The sequence below is a fragment of the Artibeus jamaicensis genome, unplaced genomic scaffold (assembly GCF_021234435.1).
Source record: "Artibeus jamaicensis isolate MK-2021 breed Jamaican fruit bat unplaced genomic scaffold, CSHL_Jam_final contig_787, whole genome shotgun sequence".
Classification (NCBI taxonomy): domain Eukaryota; kingdom Metazoa; phylum Chordata; class Mammalia; order Chiroptera; family Phyllostomidae; genus Artibeus; species Artibeus jamaicensis.
Genome location: NW_026521972.1, coordinates 1,959,331 through 1,983,812, shown reverse-complemented (window position 1 = coordinate 1,983,812; position 24,482 = coordinate 1,959,331). Strand labels below are relative to the sequence as shown.

General features: G+C 35.4%; 1 protein-coding gene across 3 annotated transcripts in view; it reads left to right on the top strand.

Annotated features, from left to right (window-relative positions):
- PCLO (piccolo presynaptic cytomatrix protein) overlaps nt 1-24,482 on the top strand; it is a 368,924-nt gene that overhangs the window by 12,169 nt on the left and 332,273 nt on the right. For all 3 annotated transcript variants that reach the window (XM_053672786.1, XM_053672788.1, XM_053672787.1), the window contains exon 3: nt 13,285-14,685. In XM_053672786.1, the coding sequence (XP_053528761.1) occupies nt 13,285-14,685 (1,401 nt within the window). The remainder of the gene's footprint in view (nt 1-13,284; nt 14,686-24,482) is intronic.

Below are 24,482 nucleotides of genomic sequence, written 5' to 3'. Positions count from 1 at the left end.
AATTTAAAGACTTGTCCCTAATGTCTGATAGTTCTCCTGGCTCTTACGAAATTTTGTAATACATAAAATGACTTGTCATTTTTCAGAATGTTTATAATGAACCAACTGTTAGTGATTAAAGTTTTTATTGTGTCATATTATTTTTTATTATTATGGCCCATATGTTAATATGTCTTTCAGCTGAATCCAGATATTTTTATTTAACAAAAGCATGACCATATTTTAGCAGCTTAGAAACTCAAAAATCAGACATACCTGGAGTTGCATGTGAACTCCCTCAATTTATTAAACAAATCAAAACAGAAAATGACTGAAATTCTTCAGGTCTGTCAAATGATTTAACTTGCCACGTTTAAGGTGGATAGGCCTGCTGCTTCTTCCATTTCAAGTAAGAGAAATGGGAGAGGATGGCAGAAATCTGTTAAGGAGGCCTGGTGAAAAAAGACTAGAGCCATGTGAAATGTCAGGAAGCTGGAACCTGCGGAAAAGGAAAGCCAGTAAGACATTTCTGAAGGTGTAGTAACCTAAAGAAGTTTTAGAAAAGTGGATAGTCTCTTTTCAGTTGTTTGCTGTTTTAGCCCTGAGGTCTTTGGCCATCCCAAATTCTAAGCAAAGACCACCACACGGTTCCTCTTAAAAAAGGACTGAGTACACATATGTTCATCTCCTCTTTCCGTAGATCCCACTTTTTAAAAGATTGAAAGTATAGTAGTTCCAGAAAATGGGTATGACCACCAATAGCATAAATTGGCGTGTTGAGGAATTCCTAGTAGATAGGAAGAAAATGGGAAGAAGGTTACAGGAAAAATAGCCAAGGAAACCACTCTCTTTTATGAGAGAAGCTTGATATCAATACATGCAGAAAGCAGTAGTGAGTTGTGAGTAGTGATCAAATAGTAAGTTAAAGAACTAGGAAGGAAAAATATATTTCGACTGGACTCTTTCCTAATCTCCAGCGGAAGATGGGGTAGGGAGAGGCCTTATTTTTTCTCAAGGCCAAAACCGTAGAATTCTCCAAGTGAAGGGATGGGCCACATGAGGAAGGGCCCTCATGAGCAAACTAGGGCCTTCAAAAGAAGGTTAGAAGAAATAATGCACTTCTCCCAAAACAGTGATAAAAAGGGAAAAACAAAGGAGACATTACTCAACCATGAGTCAAATGCACTAAAGTTGTTAGTGTTTTAGTAAAACTGTTCTCACTTGGACCCCGACTCTCTACCATTCTATTTCCTCTCATTCAGAGGCGAGGACTGATGGGAAAGCACACCTGTTCACGAATACAGAAAAACCTGTTGATTACCTCTACTAAATAGTGGAAACATTGATTACGATCGAATGGTTTGAAGAGACTAACTTGACATTTTAACAATAATGACATAAGAAGGACACAGATGACCTAGTAAACAATGAAACAAAAGAAAAAAACACCTGACCTCACAGAAAAGAGTTCATTTAGAACACATAAAGATCTTCTAAATATTATTATTACTGAGAAATATTTTAGAGGTAGTCATTATCAATAAATACCAGATTCATATTTCAGTGGGCTGAGTGAAGGTGGGCTCAGTTGATATTCTGGAAAATGAAGACCCAGCGTTTTCCTAGATAATACAGCTAAAAGACAATTAAAAAAATCAGTGACTTAGTAAGCACCCACTATATTGCAGTCACTGTTCTAGACTTTGGGGATATAGCAGTGAACAAAATATTATAGATTACAAAATCTTCCCTCATGGAACTTATATTGTAGTAAGAGTGACAGATAAAACATATATATGTATATATTTATATGTGTGTATGTGTTTAGTGTGACAGATGGTAATAAGTGTTATGGAGAAAACTGAATTATGAGAAGGTTATGCCAGTTATGGCATAGACCAAGGGAGGGATATGATAGGGTGTTGGGTACCCTCCCTCCCATTGGGGGATTAGAGTCTGGGAGTTGAGGGATCAGTTGGAAATCTGGAATTTTTAGTGGTGAATAAAGGTCCATCTAACTTGTTTGTATGATCTTAATTGAAGGTGGAGATTTGAGGGGGTGGGGTTGGTGACATACAGAGGGTAGGAATGTACCCAGGAATGTGTTCAAGTCTGAGATTCCCCTCTTTACTCCCTTTATATTGTGTATTGGGTTCGGGTGTGCAGCTTAGTGGTTAGACTATATCGCCTTTACGTAGTGTTTTCCTTGATATTTCCAGCACCACAGCTGGCACCACACATAACTTCCACTATATTATTGACTATATTTCCTATGCTTTACTTACTTCCCTCTTACTCCTTCCTTTAGTGATGTGGATGCTGGGGATAGGGTTTATCCTCAGTATCGGCAGCTTTTTCTGGACTCCTGCCCATGGAGTTGCAGGCGTTTTTTGAGGTTGTTATCTGTGACTCTTGGGGATCCCTTAGGACTCTAGGACTTCTGAGGCTCCAAGCGTCATATTAAAAATCATGGACATTATATCTAAAACTCTAATAGGAGTTCTGGAATCAAAACTATGGAGGCAGGCTCTAGAATATTTTTCTGAGCTAAAGAAAGATTTAAGTGTTCAGATTGTACAGCCCCACCAATGGCCAAGAAAGATTGATAAAGTGACTGATACATCTGAGCAAAATATCAGAGTTCAAGGATAAGGAGAAGATATGTATAAGTGTGTATGGATATCTCATAATCTTGTTAGGAGTTCCTCTAATTAAAGAAAGAATAGGATGGAGTAGCTGACTATACCTCATAAATGAAGAAAACTAGAATGACATTAAGTCAGTGTTTTTCAGAATGTGATTTCAGAATAGTGGTGGAATGTGAGATGATGTTAGATGGTACACAAACCAAACTCAAAAAGTTATGCATTATTTTACTGTGTATTAAAATATACAGTACATTAAGTCCTCATTTAACATTGTTGATATGCTTTCGAACTGTTGTGAAATAATATATAATGAAACCAGTTTTATCGTAAACGAATTCCTTTCTCGTCAAGATTGTAACAAAAAGACATTGAATGAAACGACTGTTTTTGAGGGCGTACTGTTCCTCAAACATGATTTCTTTGGTAATGTTTAATATAGTCCTAAAATAAGTGATAGTATAATATTGTCTATTGAAAAATGTAATTTTTATAGTAAGGTGAAAAATAAGTGATATTTTAACTTTGATTCAAAGCTTATTATTTGATGTTTTAATGGCAATGACAAAAAAAAACCCTTCAAGACAACAGTTAATAGTGATTGATTCCGGAGAGTAAGGCTTGATGGTAGAAAAAGAAGCTTTTATGTTTAACATCATAACTTTTTGTACTATTTTTTATCATGTAAATTTGTGTTTAAATTAGCAGGAGTAATTTAAAAAGTTCCCATTCATCAAATGATTGAATAAACAATTACAGAGTTGTGAAGGGATGGATAAAGGCTTTAGATTCTTGATTTTCACATCTTCAGCCTTGGCATTCTATCCATACTTGGTGAAATGTCAAGAAATTTAGGTTCTAAATAACAGTGATGACTTAAAATGCTTTTATGCTTGTGTTGTAAGATTGGTCAGTTTTTATGCATTTTTTGCTTGTCGCAGCCCTGTGTACTTCATCACCATTTTTATATACATCCAATAGGAAGAAAGTCCCTTGATTCTAAACATAAGGCATTTAGAAGAGAGAGGATATTGGGATTTTTTTGCTATTTTCTGGTAATCCTTATGTTATTTATTATAGTATATAAAAGAATACCCTGACTATAACAAAATTAATTTATCTATCTTCATTTAAAATAGTTTGATAATGAATTTAAAAGAATACAAATGCTTGATTGATATTTTAAAAATTAGCATTACTTAAATATGTTTATCAGTACCATATTTGTTTAGCTGTCATTTTTAATTAGGTCTGATTTACATTTCCCTCATGACTTGGATATTCCCTACATAAAATGACTATATTTCTTATGCTTTACTGGTAAGTTTAATCATTAAACCAAAACCTTTTTTTCATTTTCAGCTTTTAAATAACTAGATGTTTCAGGTGTATTTCTGCATGGTCAGCTTTTATATCTATCAAGTGTTGCTATGTATTATTGCAACTGGCATGGTGAACAGTTGCTTTTATTATAGCTTAGTAAGAACACATCTTCTGTGAAAGCAGATACTCACATTTAACAAAGTCATTTATTGGATCAGTAAACTTAATACAATGATGGGCTAACTTTCTTATTGTTTACATCCCTTGAAAAAAACACACATCTAATGTTCTCCTTCATTCCATGTCTTAATTAGCACAGCTTAGATAAAAATTGGCTCAAACTTACAAAAATTTCAAACATATTACATTAAAGAATTGCTTTTATCACATGCATTTATAAAGCAACAAAGGTCTGGGTTGTAGTCCTAGCTGTGTTGCTCAAAATGTACACCCCTGATATTTCTGCTGTTACCAAACTCCAAGGTTTCTCTGGTTGGGGTGTTGTATTAATGAGATGTGGTTGTCACAGATGGTTTTATTTACTTGCAACAGGTAAAGGAGACAGGGCATTTACATCCAAAGCTCTGCCTCCTCCAGTGGAGGCTTAGCCATTGTTTATATATACTATTTGGTTAGTTACATGTCAGTTGCTTTTCTTATTTTTTTTTCTTTTTTGAAGTAGGCTACACTTACCAGGTTGGGTTCCCATTAAGCTTATCCTGTTTACAGCTGCATCAGAAAAATACTGTCCTTCATTTTAACTTAGCGAGAATAGCATTAGTAACAACTGCTCAGACCTTGCCAGACCTTGAGACTCTTGTCCTATGTAACACTATGAATTTATTTAAAAGTAATTCTAGGGACCCTTGATAAGGAAGCAACAACCTTACTGCAAACTGTATTTCTTGCCTTGTTTTTTAGACTAGTCTTGGTCACAAAAGAAGAGATTTTGAACACTATTCATTTCAGATTGCACAATAGGCAATTTATATGCATTTCGTCATTTATGGCTTTTTAAATTAGGTGGTATCAACATTTTAAAGAGGCTAAACAATCAGAATTCATACCCCGAAGCATTTGAAATCTACAGTGTTTGTTTATAAATTAATCATCAAATGGCCCTTTGGAAAGTGGAAAGAAAATGAGATTTTAGACTTGGACCATGTGGATATGAACCCCTAGCTCAGCCACTTAGCTGGTTTGTAATTTGACCAGGTCATTTTTTTCTGACTGTCCTTATTTATGGTATGAGAATATTTGTAAAGTAAAAATTACATTAGTCTAAGTGGAAGTGTTTTAAAATTGAAACTAATAAATATCTATTTTATTATTATTAATCATTATAAGAATTCTGTAAGGCAAGTTGGGATATTGCCATCATTGTTTACCTGCATTTGTAGATGAGAAAGCAAGTTAAGAGTTTAAGTGACTTGTAGTGGATCCTGTTCAAGAAGCTGGAGCTGCTGACCCAAATTTTAGCATCTTTTTTATATATCACGTTGTCTTTAAATAGACCATTTCCTACATTTCTAGGTTACTAGAAAGAATGAATGTGTGTAGGTGTAAGTGTGTAAATTTTACACATTTTTAAAGTTAAAAGGAAATTAGCCTTCTTGTCAGGAATTCATTTCTAGAATTTTCAAGTGCAAAAATAATCAAGGTCAAAGAGCCTGCTTTTATACCTTACTCTTCACTCTTGCTCAAAACAGAGTTTTCTATTGCTCAGTTAAGAAAGCTGTGTGCTTCTGCTCTGAGCCAGTTATTCTGTTAGGTTTTGAAAAAAAACCATGACAACATTGAGATGACGGCTCACCCTCAAAAATAAAACTCAGTGTCTAGATATAGGTGTGTCCAACCTTTTGGTGTCTCTGGGCCACACTGGAAGAAGAAGAGTAGTCACGGGTCACATATTAAATACACAAACATTAAAGCTGATGAACCAAAAAAGGCTTGAAGTAAATTTATGATTTGGTGTTGGTCCACATTCATACCCATCCTGGGCTGCATGCAGCCTGCAGGCCAAGGGTTGGGCACCCCTGATAGAAGGAGAATCAATAATTTAGCAACTGAAGTGTGGATCATTGTGTTTTTTAACTTGACTGAGGAAGTATTAAAGACATGGCGAGAAAGAAATACATGATAATAGAAAATGTAGATAGAATCCCTGAAAAACAAAAACCCTGAAAATAATGTGAAGGTGATTAAGTACAATTTTAAAGTCAGACCTTCCTTCAGTACGTTCTTGAAAATGGACATACGTACAACTATAAAAAAATATGGATTAACTACGAGTTAGAAGGGGCTTCTATTCACAGAAAGTTAAGAGAGGCTAAAATCTCTTATGAAACGTCTTTTTACACAAGCTTTAATATCCTAGTATTTCATATATTTTTTTCAAAAGTATTTCATTTATTTCCAAGGCCACATGCAAGGGATTGTCTTAATGCCAGTGAGCATCTGATTGGATGAAAGATATGTAGCTTTCAGCATACCTCATGAGTACACATAGTTTATGAGACCTTTAATTGTTTTATCTAATGTAATTTAGTTTTTCATTTTTAAATGAAATGCTAGGTAGTTCAATGAGCTATTCAGATAATTGCACAAACGCTGCCTAATTAGATATATTGTATCACAGGCTATAAAATGCGTGTGTTTATCAAGGTATAAAAGTTTAAATTCGCTATATGAGAGGCTGTTCAGAAGTGTTAATATATAATGCATGTAAGTTTAATTTATTGCTTTGGGATTTTCCTCTCTTTTCCGTGGGGGCGGGGCTGCAGGATTTTCCTCTCTTTATGTGACTGTAATAGAGTACAAACATGTTTTCATGTTTGTGTACCATAATTATTTTGTAAATTGCAGTTTGGCAAAAGTGTCCATTTTCTTGTTTTAGACTACCATGACAGACATATTAAATTATGCTTTTATCATTTGATCCTATCATGTGAGGATTTACGAATGTTATTGCTAGCATTGGGTGAACATAATTATGCTGTGTGAAGGAAAAAGGACCCATTTAGTTTATGTTTCATGAGGTTTGTTTATGGTGGCTGAATTACGCAGCAGAAATTGTAATCCACACAGTTTCAGAGAGAAAATACCCATAACTTCTGGATGGACTCTCTTAAGTAAAATTGTTTCATCGGATTGCTGGGCGCATTATCACAGTTCTGAGGAATGCTAGCGTCTAATTTTTAACCAGAGTACCTTGTGCATTAATATGCATATCTAGAGATGTCACCTACAGTGAGCCATCTGCAGCCAAACTGCTATTAGTGGATGAGGTAGGGTGGTTCAGGCAGTCCTTGAGTAACAGAAAGCATAATCTGTTATCAAACTTCAGCTTGGTTTCCTTTGTATAATATTATATATTACCTTGTCATCTAATATGTATTATATGATTATATTTTCTGTGTCATTCAAGATAATATACTATACTATAAATAATACATTCAATAAATATTTAGACATAATTTGATAAATAGAAAAAGAAGTTTAGAATAATTTATCATTAAATAATATCTACAATTTTCTTAGTATCCAATACAGGGATAAGAGTAATCATGAGAAGTGGTTACTCTGTTTAACAGTTTATGTGAGGAGAAGAGAGGAGATAATTGGAAAAAAACGTAAAACCTTGAGATTAAATGTTGTGGTTCAAACTATTTTAATAGGAAAAGGGGCAAACTTAATTGATGATGGAATATTAAGTGATAAAAAAGGAAATTCAGTGTGGACCATAAAGGATGGGTGGCAATTAGATATATGGGTGAGAACAAATTGGAGTATAAATTATAACTCACATAAAGAGAATGAGATGTGGTGATTGCTGGGGGAGGCGGTATATGGGGACTAAATGGTAATGCAAAAAATACAATAAAAATCAAATTAAAAAAAAGAGAATGAGAGTAGTACTTTAATGGAGTAGATGGTACATTTAGATGTCATGATTTGCAGAGAAGTTTAATTGTGATGCATCAAGAGAAGGAACCCAACAGCTTTTATTGTAAAGGACAAGATGAAAGCATGATTGAAGAAAAGTGATTTGATGGCTAATGTGAATGGTATGTACACCAGCAAATAAAAAGTCCATGTGCTTGTTCTTTTGATAGTCCATTAGTCCAAGTACTATGGACTATGGTAGGTTATTGAGCAGAGATTTCATTGTAAGTTTTATATAAATTTTGTATTTAAAATTTTCATTTCAGAGCATATTGAAAGATGACTATTAGTCATTTAGCCTTCTGGACATTTTCTGTTTTTGAGAGGCTTCCATTCAGCTTTGAAGCTAAGTAGATTAATAATAGGCCTGAGCAGGAGTAGGCTTTAATTCTACAACCCCAACATTTGCTAATTCACCTCATTGCTTAGATGTATTGAGTTAACTCTCTTGAATGATTATGAAAGACACACTCTTAAAAGTCAGAACATAACTTTTAGTAATTAATAGTTTCGATAATTTTTGAAAGTGGTACTATTTATTAAAAGTCCATATGTGAAGTTCACTTAAACTTTCAAGTGGCACCTCTTGAAACACCTAAATAAGACATTTATGATTATCCAGCACAGACCTTAGTCAAGAAAATTGTATTACTGTATTTCACATCTCTGATACATGACAAAAGGGAACCCAGGGCATTGATTAAACAAGGAGATGGGTTATAGTAATTATATGCTGGTCTACATTAAAATACAGACCTCAGAATTAGCAGAAATCCTGGCTGGCCACTCTCTTAACCCCTTTTATACAGCATGTTAAGTCAGAAGACTGAATGAATACCTTATGCCTTTCTCTTTTTCCTTTCCATAGAGCTAATTGAATTAGCTCATCAAACAATTGTGTCTCCAGACCTTGAATCTGTAAGGTTGTAGGTGGGGAACACATTAGATGACTACCTTATTATACTTATTATGTAAAATCTAAAATTTAGTAGTAGTAGAGGCATATTTATATAATACAGTTGAATTTTTCACTTAACACTCATATATTGAAGGTAAGAATTCTTCTAGAACACACTGATACAGTTGTAGGCTTCCCTGGTATTGTTTCTTGTATTTCTCCTGTCATGTCTGAAAGGCATATGGATGCTTAGAGTGCAGTATAGTTAGATCTAATAGAGTATAATGTCATGGAGTGGGTGCTACTTATGATGGGTGACCTGAGAAGTTGTTCCTTAAATATGGGTAGAAGCTCCTTTAAACTATGGCATGGGGAAGAAGTGATAAGGACCAAAATTTTCTAAGTCCTCATTCATGGCATCAGAGGAATGAAGAACCAATGATGCAGAACTAGGGGAACCAATAGTATAATAGACACAGGTACCAGATGGAATTTGGCAGCAAGTATCCAAGGCAATCTGGTAGTAAATTCAGGTTCATCTCTGCTCACAGTTAGAGATAAACATATACTTTTGGAAGAGAAACAAAGCAGTCACTTTCTCCAGGCAGGGAAAATCTGTATGGTTTGCAGGTGTGGAATTGACGGGGCACTTTTCAGTTTGAATCAAAATGGGGACCCTGGCCAGAGGTGTAGACTAGGGTTCCGGGGAGAATGACATGTAACCGGAAAATGAAGGCAGGGCCTGTCATTCAGGGTAGATGCACAATGGGGATTATCAGAGTAAACACAAAAATGCTGTAGCTTGAAGAGGACAAACATTTTCAACTAATTTACTTAATTCAAACCAGCTCAAAAATATTTGTGAACATCTATCATGTTTCAAGGGTCAGTTAGACCACAGGGAGCAAGAGAAAGACTAACACCAGGAGGTCCTTACCAGTTGTTGCGGACAGTGTTTGGGCGAATAGAGATCTTACTATAATCAGTAAGTGCTTGCATAAGAACACTAGCAAAATGTGTGTGTGTGTATAATTTCTTGCAAAACATTAACTTTATTTCCTTTTACAGTTATTGGAGAAGCATTGAGGTTTGAGGGGAGGTAGTTCAAGATAATCCCCTCCGTGGTTGCAGTTCCTATTAGGTGGAGGTATAAAGTATTTGAGAAATGACAAGGACCAAATGAGGGACAGGGGCTTTGGAAATGTGAAAGAATGGATGGGAATTTACCTGTCACAAGCAGTGCAGACACACTTGAGTAATAAGTGAGAATGCAGTAGCAATATGACAGAAATCCCACCTCAGGTGACAGAGAGGGCAAAGGCGCCGCTCCTACTTTGTTTGCTCCCGAAGGGCATTGACAGAAGTAGAAGGCTCGTGATGTTAGTGCTGGGGTGGGTTGTGGCCTTTTTCACTTTCTTGACGTATAGGAAGTTTATTTTGTTTTTGTTATTCCTTTCTGGTTGAATCAGGAATCTTGAAAGTTCTTCTGTTTTCAGTACTAGATTGTTAAATACTGAGATAAAAATCATTTCTATTTTCAACAGATTTGGGCAGTAGAATTAAATAAAAAGGATGTTCCTTCTAAAAAAAATCCTAAGAGGATAAAAAGCTTTTCATATTGCGTTAACTGTAGACAATGATTGTAACCTGTTTTCTGCAGTGAGGGGGAATGCTGAAGGATCAGATGTCTTTTATGTATTGTTTTTCAAAATGAAAAAAACGTGGTCATTAAAATGACAAAAAAAATGACACAGTGGAGTCTGTTGTAAAAAAAATAAACCCAAGGGTGTATTGAGACAGAGCAGAATTCTCTTTCTATGGAGGGAGAGCCACTTGTGATTGCCCCCTGTCTTTCCCTAACTCCCTTAAACCTGCTTATGTGGAGATACAAGTCATACACATTTATATGAGGAAATGTGGATTTTGTGCTGTAGACTGTGGAATGTGATTCCCAGTGTTGATATAAAGCATACATTAGACATGCCATGGTAGTATTCTAATTTTACAGAGCTTCAAAGAAGGAGTGGGAGCCTACTGGCTGGCTACACATGAAGCTCCAGTGTTCACATTGCAAAGAGACTTAATTTTTTTTTATTGTTCAAGTACAGTGTCTTCATTTTCCCACCACCACTTTCTTCCTCTGCACCCACACCCACCTCCTAAAATTTTAGTGCTAAAACCAAGTGCATCCAGAGATTTTTTTTTTGTTGGTGAGGGGGAAAAAGATGGAAACTCAGGAAGAAAGGATAGAAGGAATCATGACAATATCATCATCAGATACTCATATATTTATAGTAGCCTTGAAATTATACTATGCATTGCCTTGTTTATTATCTGACTCTTCATAATGTAGTCTGCATGTGGACAGAAATTTTTGTTTTTTATTTGGTGATATGTGCTAAGTAGAAGTTGCTCAATAAATATTTGAATAAAGAAATGAATAAATTTTGCATTTGGCTATGACACTTGCCAAAAGGACTAAGCGTGATTTAACTATAATCAAAGTGACTGACCCTAGTAGTTTGTGATTTAAAGTGCTTAGTGTAGATACTGATCTCATGTCATATTTTATAGGAAACATATTAATGACAGAGTGTAGGTAAAGAATTATGCTTTTAATTATATTTTTGTTTTTCTCCTCTGGTTGCATGATTATGAGGTGATGTATCATTGACAGATGTGGAAGAAAAACATGAGAAAAATGATTGAACAGTGGAATTGACACTGACAATAGGGGAGATGGGAGATGGTTGAGTGGGTAGATGCATAATTATAGAGGAATTTCTTTCCACTGAGCAGATAAAATGAGTTACTTATATTCTGGCTCACTTTAGTCATGGTACTTGCAAAGTAGCAATTACTTCATTATGCTTTGGGACTCAGTTTTTTGTATATATGTATATATTTATTTATCTTGTGAAGTGCTTCAAACATACAGAAAGGTAAAGATTAAAATATAACAAATACATTGTTATTCAACACCCATATTGAAAGCAAATGTAATGAACACTCAGGTATCTCTCACCCATATTTATAAAATATTTTAATTCTACTTTTTGATTCAGATTTTTAAATAGAAATATAACTTGTCAGTTGGAGTTGGAAATCTCTTTTAACCTTCTCCAAACAAAAGTTTGCTTTTCATGAGATTGCAAAATAAGCCTTGTTATATTGGTGTATGAGTTTAAATAATTTCCATCAGTATGTTTTCTTTTTATTTTAAAGACATTTTAATGATTAAGAAAAAGATTCAGTATAGGTCTTTTTTTCCATTAAAAAAAGCTTAATAATATAAACAATATAAACTCTAAAATGACAAAGAAATATTTTAAAGGTTAGGAATGATTAGTTCAATTTCTTTGAAAAGTAAATTGTTTCCAAATAAAGAGTATGTTGTTTGCCATCCTAATAACATTTCGTGGTTTTGTACTGTGGGATCTTTTCTGGTACCTGTGCTTCATGCATTTGCTTTTTCACCATCTAGAATTATGTACAAAGAAACACAGTACTAAACTGGCAACATTGATTACTTTGGGTGGAGAAGATTGTGTCATGTAGAATTTGCCATTCTAAATTACTTTGGTACTACCTAAAATTGTGTATAACAAGTATATATTATTTTGAATTTTAAAAGGTAAATGTTAAACATAGGCACTTTTAAATTATCTCCTGAAATATAGTACTCATTTCAGCAACATCTTTTTTCCACATTGGATTTGATATGAAGAGAGCAGATGGATGCACTTATACCTGGTCATGTGTGTGTATATATATGTTTGTGTATGTGTGATGTGTATCTCACTTACATATGTATCTCATCATTCAAATAAATATATTTCTCTTTCCAATATATTCATAAAACTTATAAAGAGATAATATTTTCTCTGTTAGTTTGATCATGTTATTTATGCTAATTTGAGGGATGCCATTATTATTATTATTTTTAAGCAGGCTGTTCTCTGTTTAACCCAGCATGGTTAACATTTGTTTTTCACACATTTGATTATGTCTCCTTGGAGGGGGAAGTAATGCTCTGCTAATTTAAGAAATTAGCAATGTGTTAATAATTTGACAACCTCCTCTGGGTTATATAATGAAAAACTGTTATGAGCCATCAGTAGAGAAAGTATCTAATATAACTGATTTATGGAATCTAATATATGTTATAGTTTGTTTTTTATGATACGTGGTTTTCTGTTTTTTTGAGTAATCAAATTTTGAGTAAATCAAAGGCAAAGAATAACAAAATTAATTTTAAAAGAAAAATACAGCTCTGTGTTGAATTTTTTTTCCTTAAACTATAGAGTGGTTAGGTCTCTGAGGTTCTTCAATTATATTTTAATGTAATTATCATTTGAATACAAGTTAGTTTAAATAATTTGATCTATATATTAGGTTTTTCATGAGAGACATAGTTTCACATGGTGCCATGCATTTTGAAAATATTTTTACATTGTTTTTATCTCTGTGACCATTGTTTTACTTTGTTTCTAGGTGAAAGAGTGGCTCTGTTTAAACTGTCAGATGCAGAGAGCTCTAGGTGGTGACCTGGCTCCAGTTCCATCATCGCCCCAGCCCAAACCGAAGGTAGCCCCAGTTACCCCTGCATCAGTGGTGAGCAAACCATCCCCACAGTCACAGCAGATTTCTCCAAAGAAGGATACTGCACCGAAGCAGGACATCTCAAAGGCACCTGAGTCTAAAAAGCCCCCACCACTGGTGAAGCAACCAACCCTTCATGGTTCTCCCCCAGTCCCGGCCAAGCAGCCTCCTGTGGCAGAGTCATCCAAGCCAGCCCCTCCCAAAGAGCCTTCTGTCCCATCTGAGCAGGTCAAGGTCCCCATGGCTGATGATAAACCAAAGCAGCCCAAGACAGCAAAATCAGCCACAGACATTGTGTCTTCTTCGTCAACAGCAACAAGATCTGATATTCCAAGCTCCAAAGTACAGTCGCAGGATCAAGAGAAAACCACTGCTCCTCTAAAAGCAGACTCAGCCAAACCTTCACAGAGTTTTCCACCAACAGGAGAAAAAGTCACCCCATTCGATGCTAAAGTCATACCTCGACCTGCATCAGATTCGAAAATTATTTCACATCCTGCACCTAGTATGGAGAGCAAAGGTCAGAAACAAGTTGATCCAGTTCAAAAGAAGGAAGAACCCAAGAAAGCACAAACCAAAATCAGTCCTAAGCCAGATGCCAAGCCCGTGCCAAAAGGGTCACCCACACCTCCGGGCCCAAGATCTACTGCTGGCCAAACTGCCCCCCCATCTCAACAGCCACCAAAGCCTCAGGAACAGTCAAGACGTTTTAGTCTGAATCTGGGAGGTATTACTGATGCTCCTAAATCACAGCCCACCACTCCTCAGGAAACTGTGACTGGGAAACTCTTTGGGTTTGGAGCATCAATCTTCAGCCAGGCATCAACTCTGATCTCCACAGCAGGCCAGCCTGGATCTCATTCACAAAGTGGGCCAGGGGGCCCAGCAAAACCAGTTGCTTCGCCCTCCCAGCCACCTTCTCAGGGGCCACCCAAGTCTACCAGTCAGGCACCGCCAGCACCTGCAAAGGTTGTACCTGTGAAAAAAGAAACAAAAGCTCCAGGAGCTGAAAAGTTAGAGCCCAAAGCTGAACAAGGACCATCAGTAAAAAGAACAGAAACAGAAAAGAAGCCCCTGCCAGTTAAGGATAGCAAACCTTCAATAGCTGAGCCTCAAAAGGCTGTCCTACCCCCCAAACTGGAGAAAACCCCCAAAGCAGAATCAGCCTGTCCTCTCTGCAAAACTGAACTCAACATAGGTTCCAAGGATCCTCCGAACTTCAACACTTGCACTGAATGCAAGAATCAAGTGTGTAACCTCTGTGGATTTAACCCTACTCCACACCTGACTGAGGTAAGTCATATTTGTATGGATGTGAGTTCACTGTATATATTATTAAATATTTTGTTAGCCCAGTTTCTGAGCAGAAAATACACTTCCAGTAAAGAAAGTGAATTAACATTAATATCTTCGAACAAGTTTCAATGACTTTTTTATAGGTTTACTTACCTACTAAAAGTTCATGTAATTTATGCTTTTCTGGGTTAATGACCCAGAAGTAAGAAGATGAAATAAGCTGACAACTTAAAATAACAATGATCTCAATTCTTTATGAGTTAACTATCTATAGCTTTGGAGGACTATCTGGTTTTCACTAATACACAGCAAATAAGAGAAGTAATTTACTATTTCCAATGTTTCTAATCCTTTCAGTGTTTTTAATACAAAGAAAAGATGTTTGATTGGTTGCAGACCCATAAAAAACATGAGATCTGTTCTTTCCCAAAAATTGTTAAGAACTTTGCAAAGGTAGTAAATATTGTCTCCCAGAAAATGTCAGTTCAAGTATATTATGTCTAGACTTTTTATAGCTCTGTTTGATAAATAGCTCTGTAAGGGTAAATAAATATGGATTTAGCTGACTAATGTCAAGGAACTTTTTTTAATGGAACAAGAATAATTATTCCACAAAGTAAATGACCAAAAAAACAGATAGCCACTCTCTACCTAATATAGTTATAAAAGAATGAATCTACGAGCCTTAGTAGTATGTTAGAGCTACTAGAATTTTGGATCTTGGGAGACTGATGGATTATGTGATAGCTGCTGACTTAGATAAGTAACAACAATGTTTTAATAAACATTTTGGGATTAAACTTTAAGTAATTGTTCATTGTTTTTACACAAATCAAAAATACATAAGTATTATTTCATTCTCCTTGACTTTTTAATCTATTGGAATGAAAAATTGAGCAGGTTTTTAGCAACTATACAAAAGAAATAGGGGTTCTTGCTGTCATTTTCAAGTTATTTTATTAAGAATAAATGATATACTATTTTTATTTTTCACCTTTGAAAGATATTAATTTGTTTTGATATTACTAACACCATATGAAAATATTGTCTGTACAGACTTAAGCAGGTTTTTATTCTCTTTAACTGTGATGAATAATGTTAACTAAGATTCATTTCCAAAAGTAAGTAAAATTTGGTTTCTTTCAGTATGTTGTGAGTGGTAACAACTATAGTTATTACTTAGAGTAATATTTTTAGAGGAGTTGCTTTTGGTTGTTAATTAATGAAGAGGGAAATTTGGTTTTCCCAGTAAGCAGTTTCTTGAATAATGTTTCCTTCAATGTCCTTTCATTATAATGTTGATGAAAGAAAAAAAATGGATTCTTAGCCAGAGCCATTGTCTGTGTGGAGTTTGCACATTCTTCTCATGTCTGCTGGGGCTTTCTCTGGAGCCTTGAGTTTTCTTCGAGATCCCAAAGATGTGCACGTTAGTGAACTGGTGTGTCAGCGTTGTCCCAGTGTGAGTGAGTGTGGGTGTGTGTTAGTGCACCCTTGGATGGAAGCGTGTCCTGCCCGGAGTGGGTCCCACCTTGCCTTCTGAGCTGGGATGGGTTCTGACCATTAAAACCCTGAACTGAATAAGTTGGTTGGAAAATCTTGGTCATAACTTTTTATTAATCTTTCTTAAATGTATGTATAGCTCACATTTATTTCAATGTTTAATATTAGAAGTGTTTGGGTCTTTATTTAGAAGTCTGGCAATGTTTTTGTGACCAGAAATATGCTGTGGGAACTTAACTTGTGTTTATAAATTAATTTATTTTGTTATATGTTGTTTGCTTAAGGTTGCAGTTCCTAAGAACCTACGGACATCGTTAAGTGAGGAGTTACTATACAACTGTATTAATTTCATAGATTTAGAAAATTGTACCATTTAATGAGCAGCCATATAGTATCAACACCATGGAGTTAATTTTAAATAGTTGCAAAACAAACTAAACCACTAAAACCAAACCAATAATGTCTGTATTTAAAGTGTATTTTGGGTACACCAAAAACATACCTCTGTATTGCAGAGGGATAACTATAACATATATACGTGTGTGTGTATTTAGATGTATACATTTGGACTGACTTTGTCGGTGTTTGGAGGTATGAAATGAGAGCCCCAAGTAGAGACACAATAAACCTTTCACAAAAATCATTGATTTTTTTGTGCATTTGTCAATTATATTTTAGGGGTGGTAATTTAGAAAGATTTCGTGAATAAAGTAGAGAATTATGTAGGGCATAGATGGAATTTTAATAGTTTGAAAATATAAATGGTTTCAAGTTTTTAAATGGTTTTAGGTGAAGTATAATTCTAAATATGATCAGTGAAATTTAGACAATCTGTCATTGTTCAGATTTTTGTGGTAATTTCTTTGAATTTGGAAGATCATGTTTTGGAGGAGAAAAAATTTTGATGCAACAAAAGCAGTGGATTAGCATTCCTGGCTGAATTTGAATATGCTAATCTGCAAGAAGTTTTCATAGTATAAGGCGTCAAGGGAGTGAGTAATAAAGATGAGTTGAGTTAATCCATGTTCAAATAGTTTTTATTATTATTACCTAAACAACTTTAGAGAACTAGGTGAAGGGGTTAGTTGAAGAGAAAGGCACATTTTATTTGCATATGTGTGTGTGCATACATGTACATATATATCCAGGAAATTGTAAATGTGGTGTATAGGCTTAACTCGTGGTGCTATCCCAGTATTCATACTGCTTATCTCTCCTTATTTTGAATGATTAGAAAAGTATATCTCCTCCTTGATCTGTGTTTTGTTCTTACGGTTTCTTTATTCTGTATGTGATATTTTCCTTGCGATCCAGTATTTTCACTGTAGTTTTAGAAAACACATTCTAGTTTCAAATTGTATGCCTGGAATATAAAGATATGTATTCCTTATGAAAGGATCAAACTATTTCCATTTCTTTTTCTAATAAAACACATGTAACTCTCCTATAAGCCTCTGCTTCCACCTCACCAATCACTGTGAGGCATGACTTCTTTTTGTGCTGGTGCCATTCCACGCTCCCCTGTAGCCGTTCTGCTCCTTTAGTGGCTGGAGAGCCAGTCCTGCTTTGTCATGGATTGAGGAGCTACGATAGTATTTCTCCTTCCTCCACCGGTTAATCAGACACACCTGTCTCGGGGGTTGTTTCCTGTATTTCACACTCAGCATCCCCCACAACACCTGTGGAGAGCCAAGGCCGCCTGCAGGGCCCTGGGGAGTAGCCAGGCTGCAGCTTAAGCCTTATGGTTTACCTGTTTGTTGCCCAGTTTGTACAAATGATGCTATGATTCATTAACCTCTGCTAGGAAGGAATGGTTATTTTAGGCTTTAATTTCTGCCAGTTCAGGGAATATCTTACCTTGGAAGAAGTTTTAAAAATAGCTGTAAGGCTTTCTGAAAAAGGTGGATTATAGAATTTGGAAGCATGGTAGGAAAAACAGCCTAAATTGGCAAGCAGTATACCTACTGAATTTTAATCATTCTGGTTCAGTTGAAATGGAAAAATGAGTCAAAATACTCATAGTGGGTATTTATTTTATTGGGTTACTGGCCTGTTTCAAAGTAACTTTTCACTACACAAATAAGACTTAAATTATGTCTCCTCAGGTTTCAGGGGGTCCTAGAATCATACCTTTGCTTTTTTAGTAAGATAATCAGGCATGGCCTAAATGATGGAGGAATAGCCAGCATATATTTGTCACTTTGCTTCTACTAAAACTTGTCACTAGGTAACAAATGGGCCTCTTGAGCCAATTAAGACACAGTGTAAAGATCCCTTCAGATCACTGCTCTCCAGCCAGGAGGCTTCTGTGTCCCCTGTCAGGCAGAGGGCCCAGCGGACACATGCTACGTTTCTTAGTTTGGCCAACACATGATACATGCCTTCATCTTAAAGATTATTATGTAAGACTTTAAGTCATATATCTGTTACTAAAAAAGCATTTAAGCACACACAATATATACACGAAGAATTAGAGACTTTCAGTCTCTAAATGATCAAAATCAATATGGAGAAAAGAATTCTGATCAGTTTCAAAACAATTGCATGTGATGCAGATGTGCATTTTGAGTAAAAATTTCTGTCATGCATGTGAAGAGGGACACTTGATGGCACTTTTTGACCGACATAAAAAATTGGTCGATTTGTCTGTAGAAACAAAATGTTTAGGAGAAATTTGATGTTACATTTTTATTAAGTGATATTTAGTTGAAAAATCTAAATGTGGATCTAAGATAGAAACAGTTTTTTAAACAAACTTAAACAAAACAGTAATTTCTTCATTGGTTTTTTTAATGCATTTTACATAGTTAGTATTCTACTGTACATAATAGTTCTGTATCCCAATATTAACATGTGATTAGATATCGTTAAGTGATTCTTAAATATTATATAAAATGACTAAGTATTACTCAGTATTATGGACATGTGTTTTTTTTTTTTAATATTTTATTTATTTATCTTTAGAGGGGAGGGGAAGGAGAGAGAGAGAGAAGCATCATGTATTTTTTGTCCGGGGGGCGCCAGGGGGAGGGAGGGGCATGTGTCATATATATTGTCCACATATGAAGGATTTAGGTCATTTCATCTTTTTCACTTTAAATAAGATGAACATGTTTGGATATAAATAGTTGTTATTTTTAACTGTTTCCCAAGAAACACTGTTTAGTACTAGGCTTACCAAATTGGGGGATAAGGACCCTGAAGTATCAAATTCTCTCTGGAGATGTGATAGAAGTTGACATTGTCACTGCTGGCATATGTGATTGCTTTGATACTGTAGCCTCTCCAAACTTGAATAATATCATTAAAAGTGGCATTTGTTAGTTTGGAACTCTAAAAGTGTTATAGTGTTGTTCCTTTGATTTGTATTTCTTTGATTACCAGAAATTTTATTTAGATGCAAAATGTAAACAGATAATTCTGATTATAATCCAAACAACATATTGCGTAGAGGTTGTGGGATAAGGTAAACTGATAGCAATAATATGGCTATTTTTGAAAAACTTTATTGGGCCGGTATTTGACTAAGCAAATGTGCAAGGCATTGTACCACACATTTTACCCACAAGGACCTGTGGGTACATTTTACACCTCTTTTAGAGATAGGAGAATGAATACAGAGAGGTGTAGTTGTCAAGCCACAGACACGATTCAGAGGCTGAGCCAGTGCACTCTCCCGTGCTGTGTTCAAGTAGCCAGGGAACTAGGTAAAATTGATACTTGTTCTGTGCTCTCCTACCTATAAATTGTGTCAGCTGGTAATTAGTAAGGCTTTAATAAAGCTAAATTTCATAATATGTGCATCATAACCAAGTAGCATCTGGGGCCTACAGAATAATGGTGGCTGTATCACATGCTTGAATTTGTAAGAACAGGCAGATTAAGAGGTTCAGAAGCATAGAAGCCAGCTTTGTTGTACCAGTTTTCTTCCCAGTTAAGTCCACTGATTGGGCAGTATTTATAGATGAAAGCATATGGCTGAATGATGAAATGATATCCCTGCCTTCTTTTATTTTAAAAAAATTGTCATGAGAGAGAGAGAGTGAAAGAGAGAAGAAGAGAGATATCTGTTACTCGTGGATTCATTGGTTGCTTCTTGTATGTACCCTGACCAGAGATTGAACACACAACCTTGGCGTACCGGGATGATGCTTGAGTCAGCTGAGGCCATGGCACTTCCAGCCTTTTTATATAATGAGTACGAGAGCGTAAAATATACTTGCTACAACTGGAGGAAATACTATTTTATTCCTGCCAGTGCATATAAAAACTTTATTCCCCGAAAATGATGAACATCAATGTTTTCCATTGGTGTTAGTGGTGGTCGTTAATCTTTTCTTCTGCCAACATTTTTGTGTAGCCTCCTCTCTTACATTCTCAGGAGTGGAATTGCTGAACCATAGGTCATGTGTATTTTACATTGGTTCTCCGCAGCAGTGGTATTAATTTATATTCGGACCAAGTTGGCCTACGTGCTGCTGTTTCTTCAGACATACATTGTCTGATAAGATAGCCACTGGACAAATGTGGCTAATGAACACTGGCTAGTTCAAATAAAGATTAAGTGCAAAAAACACATTGGATTTCAAAAACTTAACATGCCAAAGTGTAAAATACCTCATTAATAATTTTATGTTGAATACTTTTATGTAAGTCTTTTATGTAAGACTTTTCCTCCTTAAATATTGGCCGTTGCTACTGCTTTTTCAATCATGTAACTACATTTGCATAGGCATACACAATGGTATCCTGCTGTGTAGGACATAATTCTTTCTCTCTTTACAAGGAAAACAAGATTTTATGTGTTGCTTCCAGAGCACGTTAGGCAAGATAGCTAGGGTTTTTTGCACATTCTACTAAGCATATTCTACTAAGGTGTTTGGGCTCTCATCTCAAGAGAGAGATTGCTGATGTCTGGCCTGGCCCGAGGAGCAATATTCTCATGGCCTGCTAATTATCTGTAAGAAATAAATATATACTATTTATTAGCATCAGGGTATCTTCTGTTCACTACTGACCCCTCTGGTTCCGAATGTTTTCTCTTTCAGTTCTTTTTAGAGCTCTTGGGTCTTTGGTAGTCTCCCTGTGGCCTTGGGTGAAGAATCATCATTTTGAAAGTCAGTGTCTACTAGCCGACTCAGCAATACAGAATATTAGAGCTTCAATATATCATCTGGGTCACTGTTTTCTTTATTTTCTTGGGGGCTATTCATTTTACTTCTAAATTCATTTTACTCTATTCTAATAATTTGAATTCAAAAGTAGTATTTCTTATAGCAGGCCATAAAGTAATAAAGCTTCTGGAGAAAAATGAATATCTTCCTCTTCCACACGTGCTTCATGTTCATGATTTACCATCTATTTTGACATGTCAATTTTTGTTGTTGTTTTGCTTTTGGATTTTTATAATGGTTATACAAACAGTAAAAATGTAGAAAAATTGAATTTTTTAAGAAAAGGTTTATGGGATGGTTATGTTTTTTAAAGTAATGTATTTATTTTGAACTGAGCATGTGACCTAACTATAAGTATGTATTTTTGGTTGTTGATGCCTTTATTTTTATTTTTTTAATTTTTAAGTTTATTTTTAAATTTATAGCAAGAGAAGAAAGGAGAGGGTAGAGATGGGAAGGAGGAGAGAGAGAAATTGAGGCAGACAGACAGGCAGAAATATCAATTTGTTGTTCCACTTATTTATGCATTCATTGATTTTTTCCTGTATGTGCCCTGACCAGAGATCGAACCTGCAACCTTGGTATATTGGGATGATGCTCTAACCTATTGAGCTACCCAGCCAGCATGGTCGATGCCTTTATTGATACTTAAAGATCAAGATGGAGTTAAAACAGGAAGATAAAAAATATTAGTCTTGGTGTGGCTTCTTCTTTATATCCTTCGTAATAGGAGTTCTGTTCAGCTAGTCTTCAGATGGTTCTCCAGGGTTACTGTTCTGTAATTCAGTTGTAATTTTGATGTGGTCATGGGAGAAGGTGAGCAAAGCATTTACCTACTCTGCCATCTTGACCAGAAGCCTACGTATTTTTTACTGAGTTCTTTTTTTCACAAAACTTTATACATTGGACAGTCTGTCAAGTGAAGACTCATTGATTTACCTCATTCTATTTATGAGTAAATAGCTGTGCAGTATTTGAAATAACTACATAAGATGAATCCATTCATTCTACAGACATTTTGTGAGTCTACAATATGCCAAGCATGGATTTTGTGAGAGTCCATTGCATGTCAAGTGCCTGGCACTATGGAACTTGTGTTCTGGTGAGATAGAGAGAGAATTTTTCAAGAAAAATAATACATTTGTAAATAAAATTTTATATAAAAAGGTAATAAGTATTGTAAAAAAACTTTGCATTATGGGGGATGGGCGAGTTGGCCTTTTAGTATAGGACTTTATTTAACCAACTATTTAAATTTATTTTACCACATAATCTTTTCATTTATTTGGCAGAACTAGTGTTCTAGAAGATACATATTGCTCAATAAATGGTGTTTGTAATGTTAAAAACTTCTATTTTTATTTTTATTTTTGTAATTGAGTTGTTGGAATCTTAACTCTTTTTATAAAGGTTTTATTTATTTATTTTTTTAGAGAGGGGAAGGGAGGGAGAAAGAGAGGAAGAAAGAGGCAACCATACATTGGTGTGTGGTTGCCTCTCGTGCTCCCCCGAGTGGGGACCTGGTCTGCTACCCAAGAATGTGCCCTAGACTGGGAATCGAACCAGCAACCCCTTGATTGCAGGTTGGCGCTCAGCCACCAAGCCAACCAGCCAGGGCTAAATGTTAAAAACTTCTAAATCAATACCTTCATCTTTTTATTTTTAGACTTTTTAATTGTGCCTCCAGAGTCATAAATTATAGTGTCTGGAAAAATTTTCTCTTAAAATGTACCATACTCAGTCCATATTCAGCATGCCCCGTATTGGAATCATCATTTTCCTTGCGTTCTTCTTCCCGTATCTCCTGTCATACTGACAAGCATCACGAATCCCAAGAATCATCCACACTCTGTTTTTCTTTCACCTGCCAGAAGCAGTGGCTTTTAATTATGATCAATTCTACCTGCTAACAGTATCTCTGTTCTCCTATCTCCTCATCTTCACTATGACAGCTTTGTCCTGGTCCTTATTTATCATTTGTCAATGCCATAGACCCCAAAAGCTTACCCTTATGTTACCATTTATGATTTCAACTTTGTACAGTGGGGTGACTGGATTCATGATCTCTGAGCTCCCTTCCACTGTTAATCTCTATAGTTTTAAAGTCTACCCTCCAGTTAGCTTGAATTTGTGGATTTTAGGGGTTAAAATAACTTTCCGCTATAGAGGATAACCTCAGAAAATACATACAGATATGGGTGGTAGGTATTTTTACTGGTTAAATCTTGTCATTCATAAAAATGTGGAGTAAGCATTTCTAGGAGCATATGTGCTATTTGTTTTAATGCAGTGGTGCTCAGAGTTTATTGTTCATAAAGATCCCAGGGTGAGATTGTGGAAATGCAGTCTTCTTGTTTACCATGTTCTACAGAATCCCTTAATCTGTTCTTGTGTAGGATAATATCTCATACCACGAGCAAAGTATATGCTTTCAAATCCTCCATAGTTTTGCAGTTGCAGTAATACCCAGAACTTCTCTGCATCTTTATCTTCTATCCATTCTTTGAGATTCATTATTTCTCTCTGACCCCCCACTTCATGTTGTAATTGTTTGTGTAATCTTATCATGGTGTGTCCCTGGAGCGCATGGTGGGTAGTTTACATGTTTGTGTGGTGGAAGAAAAGCAGAATTTAGTGAGATGTCATGTAAAATGAACTACATGCTGTAGGTTAATAACATTATAATTGTAGTTAGAAATAGTTTGAAATTTATTGACTACAAGAATTTTTAAAGTCCTCATAAAAAGTCTTACACACTAATAGGTATTTCATTGCACATGTTCTTCAAGTATGGCTTTTCTTAAAATGAATATACTTGGGAAACTTTAGAAAATTGCTGAGAAGTGATTACCAGTGAGAATCTGTTGACATGAGACATTTGTACTGAAACTTTATGGCTAAATGGCTTAATTCCTGTCAGCTCTGGTTTGAGATTTATTTTCTTTGCTAACTTTTAAGTGAGTTATTTACATATTTGTATTAAAAATTGAATTATATAACTATTTTATGCCTTTTTGCTAAATAGAGCTCAGTAGCCTGAATTGCTATAATGATTTATCCCAGTACTTTAAAAGCAAGTACAGACGTATTAATTAAAGCACTCTGTCACCCTCGGGGGTA